Source organism: Bison bison, unplaced genomic scaffold, assembly GCF_000754665.1.
Source record: "Bison bison bison isolate TAMUID 2011002044 unplaced genomic scaffold, Bison_UMD1.0 scf7180017864466, whole genome shotgun sequence".
Classification (NCBI taxonomy): domain Eukaryota; kingdom Metazoa; phylum Chordata; class Mammalia; order Artiodactyla; family Bovidae; genus Bison; species Bison bison.
The window spans coordinates 3,739,428-3,754,666 of NW_011495027.1; the positions used below are offsets into that span (position 1 = coordinate 3,739,428).

The following is a 15,239-nucleotide window of genomic DNA, read 5'->3' on the forward strand; positions in this document are numbered from 1 at the left end:
CTGAATGGTCTAGTGGTTTTCCCTACTTTCTTCAATTTAAGTCTGAATTTGGCAATAAGGAGTTCATGAGCCACAGTCAGCTCCTGGTCTTGTTTTTGCTGACTGTATAGAACTTCTCCATCTTTGGCTGCAAAGAATATAATCAGTCTGATTTCGGTGTTGACCATCTGGTGATGTCCATGTAGAGAGTCTTCTCTTGTGTTGTTGCAAGAGGGTGTTTGCTATGACCAGTGCATTCTCTTGCCAAAACTCTGTTAGCCTTGGCCCTGCTTCATTCTATACTCCAAGGCCAAATTTGCCTGTTACTCCAGGTGTTTCTTGACTTCCTACTTTTGCATTCCAGTTCCCCATAATGAAAAGGACATCTTTTGGGGTGTTAGTTCTAGAAGGTCTTGTAGGTCTTCATAGAACCGTTAAACTTCAGCTTCTTTGGCATTACTGGTTGGGGCATAGACTTGAATTACTGTGATATTGAATGGTTTGCCTTGGAAACGAACAGAGATCATTCTGTCATTTTTGAGATTGCATCCAAGTACTGCATTTTGGACTCTTGTTTTGACTATGATGGCTACTCCATTTCTTCTAAGGGATTGTTGCCCACAGTAGTAGATATAATGGTCATCTGAGTTAAATTCACCCATTCCAGTCCATTTTAGTTCACTGATTCCTAGAATGTTAATGTTTACTCTTGCCATCTCCTGTTTGACCACTTCCAATTTGCCTTGATTTACGGACCTAACATTGCAGGTTCCTATGCAATATTGCTCTTTACAGCATCAGACCTTGCTTCCATCACCAGTCACATGCACAAATGGGTGCTGTTTTTTGCTTTGGCTCCATCTCTTCGTTCTTTCTGGAGTTATTTCTCCATTGATCTCCAGTAGCATATTGGGCACTACCGACATGGGGAGTTCATCTTTCAGTGTTCTATCTTTTTGCCTTTCATACTGTTCATGGGGCCATCAAGGCAAGAATAATAAAGTGGTTTGCCATTCCCTTCTCCAGTGGACCACATTCTGAAAGTATACATTTTGTCTTTGGCCCTGGTTCCTGGCACAAAGATCCTAAAACCCTTGGAATTTCCTGAGTCCTAGGAGTGCTTTTTGTTATTCATAACAAGCCCTTTTTGATCTGAGCTTATGCTAATGAGGTGACTGGAGAGAGGGAGCCAGATAGCTTCAGGATGGGAACTAGTCACCAGAAAGGCAAACAAGTGATTACAGGGTAGTAAAACTTAGCCCCATCTCTTCCCCCACCTCCAGGGACAGGAGGGGGTGGTAGAGATTTAGTATAAAAACTCTTAAAGACATTCCAAGAGCTTCCAGCAGGTGAACACACTGGAAGCATGATGTACCTGGGAAGGGCATGGAAGCTCTAGGCTTCTCTCTCCATATTTTGCCCTATGCATCTCTACCTTTCAGCTATTTGAGTTCTATTTTTTTTTAATAATAAATTGGTAAGCCTTATTAAAATGTTTTTCTGAGTTCTGTGAGCTATTCCAGCAAAATATCAAACCCAGGACAGGAAGAGATTGTGAGAAGCCCTGAACAATCATAGTCAGCCAAGCATAAGTGTTCTGCTAGCATCTCAAATGTGGGGAGTCATGTGGGATTGAGCCCTTAAATCTGTGGAGTCTGACACTAGCTTGGGGTAGTTAGTGTCAGATTTGAATTGAATTGTTGAATATACAATCTCATAGATGCAATTCCCTGGCATCCTCTAAAGGTGACCAATGAGGGTTTCTCTGTTCTTAGCTACAAAGTAAACTCATGGATTTAGAGATATTTGATGTGACTTAATCCACTACAGTTAATATTCTTAATGATATTCAAATTATACCAATCTTTGACTAGTAGAAGCTTTTCAGATTGGCTTCTGAATCCTTTTGATGTGACCCTAATAGTCTTTGATGGCTAGAAAGAAAAAATTTAATGTATCTGTCATATTTGTCTGGTCCTTTACATAAAGGTCCTTATGTTGTACAGAACAACAGGAGCACCTCAGTCTTCAGCATTTTATCATACTTTACATTGTCAGAATGTTGGATTGAAAAATTTTCATAGCAATCTGACTCTGTAAAAAAGTTCTTAGAATGGGTCAGCATCTATATTTAACATATTTATTTAATTCACAAGCAAGGAAAATGGGAGCATGACAGAAACATGGGAACAGAGGGCCAAAACCAGAAATAAAGTATAGCACAGATACACTCTTTGGAATTCAATATTTAATATTATTAATTAATAACATTTCATTTAATATTATTGAGTTGGCCAAAAACTTCTTGCAGATTTTTCCATAAGATCTTAAAAGAAAATCCCAAATGAACATTTTGGCCAAGCCAATACTAACAGAACACTGTTAATAGCAGCTTACTAAGATTAGATATATTCATTGAATGGGATTAAATTTGAAGGAGCTATTGAACTTGACTAAAGTAATTTATGCTACTAATTAACATTCATGGAAAGTTTTTAAGTAGCCTTTAAGAAGCACTTTTGAGAAAGAAATTATCTGGACAAAAATAGATGGCCTGGACTAGAACTGTAAGTAGATCTAGATTCTTCATTTGGACTCAAGTCTGAAGATTTACTGCATAATTGATCATGTATTAATTAATAGTAATAAGAATTTCCAGCACCCTGCAAATAAAGTTTATATTAAATAAGCAAATATGATGAAATGTGGACTTAGATGGTTTGGTGACAAGAAAAAAGTCATTCTCTCTAGCAAACAGAGAAGCAGAATTCACTTGATATTTTTTTAGAAAGACTTTTTTCTTAGAAAGACAATATTTCTACCAGAAGTCTACTGATTTCAGCTAAAGAACTCAATAGTTTACCTCTATTTTAAATTAGTCTTCATACTGCTGAAAAATGTTGTATACCCACAAAATTTTTGTGTGGAATTTTGTTCTTCTACTATTTAGCAATTTAACAACACAGTTCTAAGAGATGAGAGTTCAGTTTCATGGTGTTTCATAAGATATAAACACTCTTTATGGTGTTTATATCTTATTAGCATCCAAAGGATTAGCTGGAACCCTGGAATGGACATATTTTGTTACTATTACTAAATGAATTCAGAAAGTCTTTAATTACACTAGGTTACCCCACCCTCATCTTTCCTTCTTAAGGTGCTGTTCCATACATTCAAGGTTCATAGTGAACCACTCACTATGCTAGTAGAGACAAATAGGTGTAAGGTAAAGAGTAAAACAGATCTAATTCTGATGCCAGTTAAACTGTGTTACCTTGGTTAAGTACTTACTTCTCTGAATATGTTTTCTTCTATGGAAAGCAGAAGGTAATAAAGCCTGCTCTGAATAGTACTCTTAATTGAAGTGGAATTGAATGAGATGGCATACATAAAATACTGTCAACTGATACTAGATGCTCAGTAAGTGCTAGTTCTTATTCCCTTTTGATGCCAGTGCCTTATTACTAACATTGTCTGCTTATTACTTCAGTTTAACATTTATAGAATGCCCAACACATTCTAGGCACTGGGCTAGATACAAAGGCAAAGAGGGATAAGATCTGGCCCCTGCATTCAAATAACTCAGAATCTATTAAGGAAGACAAACATGTGAAAACTTATTTTGCTTGAACAGAGTTGAGAACCACCAAAGATAAGTTTACATTCTTTGTCCTTTATGGTAAATACTAACTTAATTGTAATAGGATAACAGAAAATAAAATGCTAGATTTTGCATCAATCTAGAGTATGTTTGCAAAATAAGCTTTATTCTTATAAACTTTAAAATAGCCTTATAAATAGAACTTATTTCTATACTATCTTAAGGTATATTCATTCTTAAGAGACACAAGACTTTTTTTTTTATGTAACAAATAATAAATGTGATATTTTCAGTAAAAGTTGCATCTCTGGACAAACAAATGAAAAGACCAAAAAAAAAAAAACCCAACACCCAACTGCCACTTCTGAAGAGCTGGGAGCCAAAACAGGGGGTCAGAGCAAAAGCAATGCATTGCATATACCTCTATATGCAACCTGCAATGCAGGACACCCCAGTTCAATTTGTGGGTCAGGAAGATCCCCTGGAAAAGGGATAGGCTACCTACTCCAGTATTCTTGGGCTTCCCTGGTGGCTCAGCTGGTAAAGAATCTGCCTGCAATATGGTAGACCTGGGTTCAATCCCTGGGTTGGGAAGATCCTCTGGAGAAGGGAACAGCTACACCCACTCCAGTATTCTGGCCTGGAGAATTCCATGGACTATACAGTCCATGAAGACTGTATAGCCCATGACTGAGGGACTTTCACTTTCACTTTTTCACTATACACAACACCACCAAAGGGGTGAGAAAACTCTAAGCCAACCCTCTGGTCCAACCCCTGAACACACCCATTTCCTCACTCCACATAAGGAATCTGAAATTTCTATTGACTGGTTAAGGCCAAGAACCCTGGTTGGTATCAGTTCTAACAATTTTTATAAAATATATTAATCCAAATATGATTGTATAAACATTTCATAATGCACTGCATTTTCCATTGCAGTTAAATCTTTCTAAACTTGTAATTATCTTAATTTGGTCTTTTCAAAGGTTCAGGTAACCCCTTTTGAAATGTGCAATTTCTTATGCAAGTGACAAGATTTTTTATACACTTTTCTTAGAGAACAATAATTCTATGTTATTCTTGCTGAATAATAACTGAAAAGAGAAAAATTCTGAAAATGTCTTAATACTGTAAAACCCATTAACCTAAAAGGGATCTTTGTTCCCGAAGGAAAATAAATCCTGTGATTACATGTCAAAATTTATCCTTGAGAGCATGAAATCTGCATATTTATTGCATTGTCCTGAATAAACACTATGAGGATTACAAAGTATAAAACTTGAATGTTCTATTAATCCTGATTACTTTAAAGTGTGTATTACTTTAAAATGTTAAATTCCTAGGAAAATTGGTTTCATAAACCACACACTACTAGCCTTGCTAAGCTGCTGCTGCTGCTAAGTCACTTCAGTCATGTCCGACTCTGTGAAACCCCATAGACAGCAGACCAACAGGCTCCCCTGTCCCTGGATTCTCCAGGCAAGAACACTGGAGTGGGTTGCCATTTCCTTCTCCAATGCATGAAAGTGAGAAGTGAAAGTGAAGTCGTTCAGTTGTGGCCGACTCTTTGTGACCCCATGGACTGTAGCCTACCAGGTTCCACCATCCATGGGATTTTCCAGGCAAGCATACTGGAGTGGGTTGCCATTTCCTTCTCCAAGAGATCTTCCCAACCCAGGGATTGAACCCGAGTCTCCTGCATTGTAGGCAGACGTTTTACCATCTGAGCAACCAGGGAAGTCCTATCTAATGTCCCCATAAATATGTGCAGTTAAAACAAATCATGGTCAGTTTTGGCTATTTTGAAGATGGTTATCAATTTATTAAATTTAAATATAAACTAAGACTAATATTCAGGTTTATATGATTAAGTTCCCAAAAGGTTCAGTTAATTGCTTGCAAATTTTAAGTAGAGCTTACAAAATCCCTAATATAGGGATTCATAAAATATGTTATTGGTAAATAGTTACAGTCAAAATTATATTTATACTACTAAGTATGATATTAAAGAGAAATCTTGAGATTAAGACTTCATCTCTCCTAGAGCATTTTACTGAAGGCACACATTCATATTAGTCAACACTGCAAAATACCCTGTTTTTAATCTTTGGACAAAGATAATTTTTTGACACAGACATCATTTTCTCAAGTATTTTCTCCTAAGTACACACATTTTAAGAAGTCAATGAAATCAAAGGCTTTCCACTATTTCCATCTTCATCTCCCCTCACCCTATTCTCCATCTTTTTTGTTTCTTCAAGTATATGTTTGTTATTGGCTAGGCAGGAAAAGAGAAGGATGACACAAGCCATGTGGAAACCCCACCTCTATTCTGTCTTCCGTCAAGTTGTGGAGATGAGGCTGTTAGTAGGTTGGCAAGTCCCCTAGAACTTGGCTCTGTGGAGAACCATGAGCTGGATCTTTACAACTGCACTAGCCTTCCACTAGTCTAAATATCCTTGAAGTCCCCAGACAAAACTTGGAGGGCTAGAGAATCACAGATTTTAAAACAAAATTCTAATTTCTTGAGAAGACATTTGTCTTTTTTCTGGTACACATCCAGTAGTTAAAAGCCTTTTTTCTGAGACATTTTATTAAACTCAAAAAGTTGTTGAGAGTGATGAGAAACTGAGGGAGTCATTATTACTTATTATTAATAATGGTATTATTTATGATGTGTTAGCTCTGTTAAGGGCTTTGCTCACAATTTATTTAGCCTTCACTCCAGCCCTATGAGGACATACCATGGTTTTCTCTGTTTTGGAGAAGAAAATTAAGCTTAAAGGGGCAAAGCAATTTGTTTCTAGTCATACAAATCAAGGGGCTTTCCTGGTGACTCAGACGGTAGAGAATTCGCCTGCAATGTGGGAGACCTGGATCAATCCCTGGGTTGGGAAGATCCCCTGGAGAAAGAAACAGCAACCCACTACAGCATTCTTGCCTGGAGAATCATGGACAGAGGAGCCTGACGGGCTACAGTCCACGAGGTCACAAAGAGTCAGACACGACTAAACACAGTATATACAAATCAAGAGGGCTAAAACTTGAATCCAAATCAGTTAGACTCCAAAACCTGTGTCCTTAAGCTCTATCCTATCTTAATCTACATCTGTATGGTAACAGCTATTTGGTTACTTTTGAGTGAGATAATTAATAAGCAGAGTGGTTACTGATGACCCTGAAATATTCATGATTTTACTGGCAACCAAAACCCTAATGCTTACATTCACGTGTACATGTGTGTGTACAGATATGTATATTTACTTATATTTCCAATTCCATACCCGCTATGAAGGTAACCAGCCTGGTATATATACTTCCATCTGTTTTACAGACATGACTGAAGTGACTTAGCAGCAGCAGCAGCATACTACTATCTGTCACACTACTAGCACACAACTATGTATGCTCATATTTTTACAGGTTTTCAGGTTAGTTGTTTTCATAAAAATATGAGTATATCCTATAAGCATTATCCTCATAGATCTTTTTCAAGTGAAAATATTAGAGAAGTATGAAACAGGGAAATAAATGATGTTTTATTTCCTCAGTATTTATTTATACATTAAAATAGTCTTGATTTAAGGTAAATTACTCAAATCATAATTTGTACACTACAGAGGTTTCCATATATTGCCATCATATTTTGACAACAAAGACTAGAATATCAAAGCAGGGCCATGCTTGCCTTTACCACTAGCTATTTATAAATCCAAGTGTGGTGGGCTCTCAAGGAACCTGGCCATCTGCCACCCTATGACAATCTTGCCAAAGACTCATGCTCTAGAGATGACAGAGATCCCTAATATTCCAAGGTTGACTTTAAAAGTTAAAGACCTTCTTTAGTAATGTGCTGAAAATCACGTGATATTCAAAGCACTCACCTTTGGACCTGGTAATCCAGGTAACCCAGGATTTCCATGTGGCCCTGGTATGCCCTACAAATAGAAAAAAAATTCAGATCATTCTTAGATCTAGATACAAGTAAGTGTTTATTATAACATTCAAATAAATATTACATGATTCATTAAAATGGATATGTTATTTTACAAAGTTCATTATCTCTTCTGAGGTCTTGGATATTTCAGTCTTAGAAAAGACACCGATTACAGAGCAGAACTGCGGTTTCTGTTTTTTGCTTCAAAACACTGCTTTGAGGTATTTACGTCCCTTATTTACCACCTCTTATCTCCAGCCACATTGCTCAGCGCTACTTCTAAAAGTTGTGCAGGGTAAGAAGCCCAAAAATAACAAAGTGCAATTGTTTTACTCTCCTCTCAACATCCGGTAACCCCTTCTGCACCTGGGTTTTGTTTATGCTATGATGCATGCCTTAAGACTTACCTCATTTAACCATGCCTCTCCTACACCTGCTCAAATCATGTTCAAGTGTCAACTGAGATACCACCTTTAAAACCTGGCTAGCATGAAGTGATTTCTCTTTCCTACTCAATCCCACAGAAACTGTTGCATATAAAATTAATTTGCAATTAATTATATGTTGCCTTGGGACAATTCTATTAATATTTTATTGCTATTTTAACTTCTTCATGACATGTGCTGTTTAGTTCTAGGATTATAAATTCTTTGAAAAGCAGCTGTTTTTAATATCACCACTCCCAATGAATATCTGTCAATTTAGGGAATTCCCTGGTGATCCAGTGGTTAGAATCTGGTGCTTTCAGTGCCTGTGGTCCAGTTTTAATCCCTGGTCGGGGAACTGAGATCCCACAAGCCGTGCAGTGTGGGGAATTTAAGAAAAAAGTGGTATTTGTCCATTTGAATTCAATAACTGCTTCTATTTACTAAATACCTACTATATGTAAGTAACTGTTACTGCTTTATTTATTTATTATTATTATTATTACTAATCCATATAACGATCCTGCAGGGTAGTTATTTATTCCCCTTTACAAATGGATAAACTTAGGTTCATACAACCAGCAAATAGAAGAACAAAGATTCATCTCCAGAAAGGCTTTCAGGTCTCCAGGGCTTCTATACTCTTTTGGGCTTGGTACCCACCTCTGTACCCTTTGGCTATGTAGTGGTTTAGTTGCTAAGTCATGTCCAACTTTTGTGACCCCATGGACTGTAGCCCACTAGGCTCCTCTGTCCATAGGATTTCCCAGACAAGAATACTGGAGTGGGTTTTCATTTCCTCCTCCAGGGGATCTTCCTGACCCAGGGATCGAACCCAGTCTCCTGCACTGCATGCAGATTCTTTACCAACTGAACTATGAGGGAAGACTTTTCCTTCAGTTATACCTCTATCTTAAAACAGAAATACTTAATATTTATCTTTTTTTTTCACTTCTAAATTAACAGAGCATTGTGTTTCAGAAGGGGGAGGAATGATAGCAATACAAACATGGAAAGTATATCTAGCAAGATGAAAACTAAGGCAAAAAATTAGATTTCATGACCTCTCATTTGTGTAGTCTTCAAAAATAAATTTTTCAATAAAGTAGGTGGGAAAATTTATGAGGATTAACAAATGATTTGTTGATGTGGGACCAATGGGTATAAAGTATTATTCCACAGAGCTCATTAGTGCAAGAGTGAGCAAGGACAATAACTTTAGGAAAAATTAGCATCAGTAAAAGTCTGGGACTTAAAAAAAAAAAAAAAAGATAATTTGCTGTTTGTTGCCAAATAAGATAAAATCTAGGGATAGAAAAGGTTAAGTTGTGGAAGAACAGCCTTAGCAGTGGAGAGGGAATATAATTAATGCAAGGGGGAACTCAGTGCCTCAGAAAGCAAAATCCAGGGTCTCCTGACAAAAAGTGGGGAGGACAGAAATGGTTTGTTGGCTGTAGGAGAGTGGACAAGTTTACAAAACACTCTTGAGAGGAATGTGGTAGGTCATCAAGTATAGAGAAAGAAAAGAAATGTTAAACAGCTAGAGCAGAGTAAGCATTCATCTTGAGCCTCACATCAACAAGAGCTTGATGTGAATATGGACCATTTAAATTAGCATTTTAGGGTGAGTTTTACATTAATTTGTTTATATGATAAGCAAAAATTAGGAAAGAAAGTGGATTATATATGGTATTTACATTTGTCTTTATAACATACAATCATAATTCCTTTTCTAGCTCTTCAAAGAATTTCTGCTAGTAAAAGTTCATTTTTTTTTTTTTTTGAGGTTTGAAAGAAATGAATTCTAACACAGCAATAAATCTTTTGTTGGACCTGTTTAATGTGCAAAACTACTGCTACCCTTGAGGAAGCTTTTTTCCTCAGGACAATTATTTTTTTAGTTTATAATTCCAATATTTTCCACTATGTAATCCAGGAATGCACTATTTTAAGGCTGCCCACTCTTCTTCATTTCCCAAAGTAAATGATCCCCACCTTGGACTATCAAGTACAGATGAGATCACTTTATAACTAAGAATAATGCTACAAGTAGCACCAAAACAATCACTAATCTACAAATTTGATTATCTTTTTGGGCATGTTCACAGAGAGTGCTTTGGCTGGGTGTTTACACTCAAATAAATAAGTGGCACATGTTCCAAGCTTCTCTTGAATTGGCAAAGGCCAGGCTAAGTTTGACAATCCAGGCGGATTTCCAGAGGAAGTACAGACTGTACAACAGTAGGAAAAGCATACTGGAAAGCTACCAACTGTAACAGCAAGGGAGAAATGGAACCCATCCACTTACCCGTGGGCCTCTCTTTCCTGATGGACCTGGGATGCCTGCTGGGCCAGGGGGACCCTTGGAAAACAAATGCTGAGACATTAGACAAGAGAACAGACGCATCCTTTCTCACAAGTCTTGGGAAGATTTCACTCCAGGGCTCTTTTTTGGTCCCCAGTTACTAGCTGATGATGGTTTTAAAATAACATGAAACCCCTCACCTTAATCAGCAGGAGTGAGAGTTGAAACTCAAATGTCCTCTTTAATCTGGTCAGATATGGCAGCAGGAAGTCTATGACTTATGGTTATGGCCACTGTATCTGGTTTTTACAGGGACCATAACTAGTAGTTTTGTGGGTAGTTTTTTACCTAAATTTACTTTTACTACTGAAAGAGGAATTCAATTTAGGGTTTGGAGATCAACAACTACAGGTTTTTTTGGGTTTTTTCCAAACACATTTCAAATGAAGACTTGCCTTGAAAAAATAAAGCACTGACCATTTTATGTTTTTTTAGAAGACTTATACCAAAGATCTGTGTAATGTGTTAACTGTTACAATGAGATCCTTCTAGTATGTGAGTTGCTCAGTGTGTCCAACTCTTTTCGAACCCATGGACTATACACAGTCCATGGAATTCTCCAGGTCAGCATACTAGAGTGGTAGCCATTCCCCTTCTCCAGGGATCTTCCCAACCCAGGGATTGAACCTAGGTCTCCTGCATTATAGACAGATTCTTTACCAGTTGAGCTAGTATATTCAGTAATATATCTGCCCTACACAATGCAGCATACCAAGAGGTCAATAGAGTTAAATGGTTTTGTAAAAACAAAATCAATTTTAAGTAAAAACAGTAAAAAAGTAAAAACAGATCAATTTTAAGGTATTCTGAGTTCTTTAAATGTCACTTTTGAAATATATCAAATAAGAAATAGGAAACTACTACTTTGCTTCCACATATTAATGCCTTATATTATCTTTTTTTAAAACTTATTTTAACAATCAACTGGTGGAGGAATAAACATTCATTTGGGATATGATTAATACATATTCATTCATTCATCTGCCTATTCATTTCATTGTTACTGAGCGCCCTGCTGCCATGGTATTATTCTTGATGTCTCAGAGCATACATATACCTATATTTTACATTTATATACAATGTTTTACAAACATTCATTCATTACTGCAGTAAAAATACTATGAACTTTGATATTAAACATGTCAAGGTTAAGATATTAGCCCTACCATTAACATATAGCATGACCTACTGATCTTCATTGTCATGTAACATTTTTCTCTTTGAAACGTTCTCCTTTATTGATGCTTGTTTTCAGTTTTTTTCAGTCACTTTTCAGTTTTCTAATGTTCTTTGTATATTTCAAACTGTCCATTTTCCTTTTTATTTTGCCTTTTTATACCCCTTGACAAAAACCTTTCATGTATTCCTTAAAATTAAAAAAGTAATATTTCTCTTTCAACCACATAAAAGTAATATTTCTATTCTCCATCCTGAACTATTCAAATATTTTGAGAGTTACTACTATATCACTGGCTTCCATCAAAACTTGACTTTCACTTATTTAAAAAAAAAATAAAACTCTTTTTAAAACTAGTTCTGGTTCTACTTTTGTCCTCAGAACTTAACAGCTGATGATTTTAAGTCCTCTAAAATAAACTCTAAAGATAAAAAATTAAATGCAAAATTAAAATATCTAGTTTGGTTTACTGCCCTATCACGCTACTTTGTGACAAAAGAAACACTACTACATTCACACTGAAAAAGAAATTATTACAGTTCATATTAGATAGTGGAGGTGGGGGAAAAAGCATATTTATGCTGTGATTAAAATATTTTAATTAATTAGCAATAAGTATTAACTTGTCTTCACAATTTTTCATTTCCATATCTTTGAGAATAAGTTATTAACAGGTATTTCCTAGAAACCAGAGAAGGAAAGCAATTTTATATGATATGACTTTTTATGAATTATTTTCTATAAGTGAAGTACTAGAAAAGTCACTTTAACTTTCAGATTATCAGTTATTAAGAGAAAGTATAATTTAGTTAAAGAGCAATGCTATGGCAATCATCCAAAGTGAAAGTGAAGTCGCTCAGTTGTGTCCGACTCTTTGCGACCTCATAGACTGTAGCCTACCAGGCTCCTCCATCCATGGGATTTTCCAGGCAAGAGTACTGGAGTGGGTTGCCATTTCCTTCTCCAAGGATCTTCCTGACCCAGGGATTGAAGCCGGGTCTCCAGCATTATAGGCAGACGCTTGACCGTCTGAGCCACCAGGGAAGCCTGGCAATCATCCGATCTACAGTCAAATCATGCTTCAATCATTTACTTGCTGAATGACCTTAGACAAGTCAGCTACTCTTGCTAAGACTTAGTTTTCTCATCTTTATAACACTGATGATGTTACAGTGGATATTAAAGTTATTGTATATAAAATACTTGTAACTATGTCTGATATAGAGTAATTAACCATAAACTATAGAGCAATTTTTTAAAGGTATGCATGGAGCACAAGTAGTACTCAGTGTTAGTTACAATATTATTATTACTAAGGTAATATACTGAAGCAAATGTATCCAATACTTGTAAGAGAGTAGTGTCTGGTGGATCTTGGAAGTCTTGCATCTAAATTTCTTTTTATAGTTCACTCACTCATTGATTCATTCACTTACTCAATAAACATTAGTAAGCAACAAAGCCTCCTGGAGCTGACAATGAGATAAAAAGACACCTACTAACAAATAAACACATAATATGCATTTTATTTAGTGATATGAGGAAAAGAACAAGCAACCAAGAGAGATCAACACAGTGCACATAATTTATATTGTGCTATGAGAGAATGCGTCTCTGAGGAAGCTCTAAGTTAGACCTAAAACATGAAGAGGAATGAGGAAAGAGGAGAAAACAAAATTTGAAAATAGGAATAAAATGAATGACAGCATGAGTAAAATAAAACAAAAATACAATCTTATTAAGGAACTAAAAGAAAGCCAACAGTGGAAGTAAACAAAAGTGGAACAAAGTGACGTTGCAGAGGAAAACAGGGGCCAGATGACATTTGACTGCATGGGTCATGATAAAGACGTTTTAATTTATTCTAACTGCTACACTCTCCTGTCACTGAAGAGTTTTAAGCAGATAAATGACATGATGTAATTTACATTCTAAAATGGGTCACTAGTGAATTTCTATAAAAGATAGCAGAATGAGAACATTTTTAAAGCTACCCTCCTTCCCTCAAAAACCCTCTGAAAACAACAAAAAATACCAAAAGAAAAAAACTTCTCTGATGAAACAAGAAAACGACCACAACCACAAACCATAAAATATGAAAATTATCTTTCAAATAGTAAGACATTTTGGAATAAGGAAAGATGCTGAAAGATGACTGAAAACAAAAAACCCTCCTCAGACCTCAAACCTGGGACAGGCTACAGATAACTAACAGTATATCAGTCCAGAAAGTTCATTCCAATGATCCTTTAATGACAATAGCTAAGTTCAAAGGAATGGTAAAGCCACAGAGAATATAATTCATGACCCTGCAAAGATCCAGTTCAAACAACCCAAGAGTAAGGAAGGCAGAGCTGAAAAGGAAGAACCCATCATTTTTATGATCTGCAACAAATCTCCTAACCTCAGGAAACTTCTGGTGGAGGGAGGAGGTAAAAGACAAGAGCATGAATCATTATATCACTTCTTAGACTGATACAGAGGACTTCATGTACATGAAAATGAGAGGAGATACATTTCTAGGTAGAGGACACAATACATATCAAAAGATGGCATTGAAGGCAGCAACTTGAATTTGATGCTGTGTACTACTCCACCTAACTCCCTTTTGCCTCTCCCTATACCATGCTAGGAGAAGGCAATGGCACCCCACTCCAGTACTGTTGCCCGGAAAATCCCATGGATGGAGGAGCCTGGTAGGCTGCAGTCCATGGGGTCGCACAAAGTCGGACACGACTGAAGCGACTTGGCAGCAGTCCCGTACCATGCTAAAGCACATAGTGGCCCAAATAGTGGCGTTTTTATTTTAAAAATGAGCGATAACCAGAAAGAAACCAGCAAGGGACCTATACATTTTGAGGGGAGGGGGGAAGTATGAGGACAGAAACATAAATTAAAAGTAAATGAAAATTTTTTTTACCAGAAAAGGATTGCTCCATGCAGAGAAAGAAGTTCATATAGTTCATTATAAATCCAAAGAATTTCAAGATGCTGTTTCTCTACAAAAAGCTCAAAGAAGAGTCATAAAAGACAAAAATAACAACCAAGGTAATGAAATGTGAGCCAAAAGAGCTTAAAAATTGAAAGAGCAAAAAAAGAAAGAATTATAGACTAAATCCACATCAGAAGCAATAATAGCTGACCACAACTGAAAAAAATCAGTTAAGGAATATGGATGTAGTTTAACTGAATTTACATAAAATGGAAAAAAAGCAAACACATGGACATCATTGTAGAGAAGATAATAAATACTATCATCACAAAGGACTTTTAACATGTGTGTACTGGTGTGCCTGAAGAATATAGAAAAATGTATAAGAAAAATGCCTGAGAATTAAGGAGAGATGTTTCTTTAGAAAGTATAACAAAACAAAAAACTTCAGATCAAAAGAGTACCAGAAAAAACTGACACAGAACCTAATAGCTTTATTGAAATGAACTTCAAAGATATCAAAAGAACATCAAGGGTATGTAGATGAAAAACAGGCACCAACAAGTAGGAAAGATCAGGCTGTCCTCAGGCTTAATCCACTTCAAGAAGCAGTGCAAAATCTCTATAAAGTTCATCATTTCACCACCATTTACTCTCTCACACACTTTCTGAAATTTACCTTTAGACTTCTACACTATGCTGAAATCATTATCAAAGTTCAATAGCAACTTTCCCACCAGAAGATCCAAAGGACTTCCTCTACTTTTTCTCAGTCTTTAGCTTTCAGCACCGCTGATCAATTTCTTCTCAAAACTCTCAT

The 15,239-nt window shown here is 36.3% G+C and overlaps 1 protein-coding gene across 1 annotated transcript in view; it reads right to left on the reverse strand.

Annotated features, from left to right (window-relative positions):
• Positions 1–15,239, reverse strand: part of COL24A1 (collagen, type XXIV, alpha 1) — a 396,106-nt gene that overhangs the window by 339,117 nt on the left and 41,750 nt on the right. Inside the window, exons 5-6 of the mRNA XM_010860327.1 lie at positions 10,254–10,307; positions 7,468–7,521 (exon numbers count right to left, since the gene is read on the reverse strand). Coding sequence (XP_010858629.1) covers positions 7,468–7,521; positions 10,254–10,307 — 108 coding nt within the window. The remainder of the gene's footprint in view (positions 1–7,467; positions 7,522–10,253; positions 10,308–15,239) is intronic.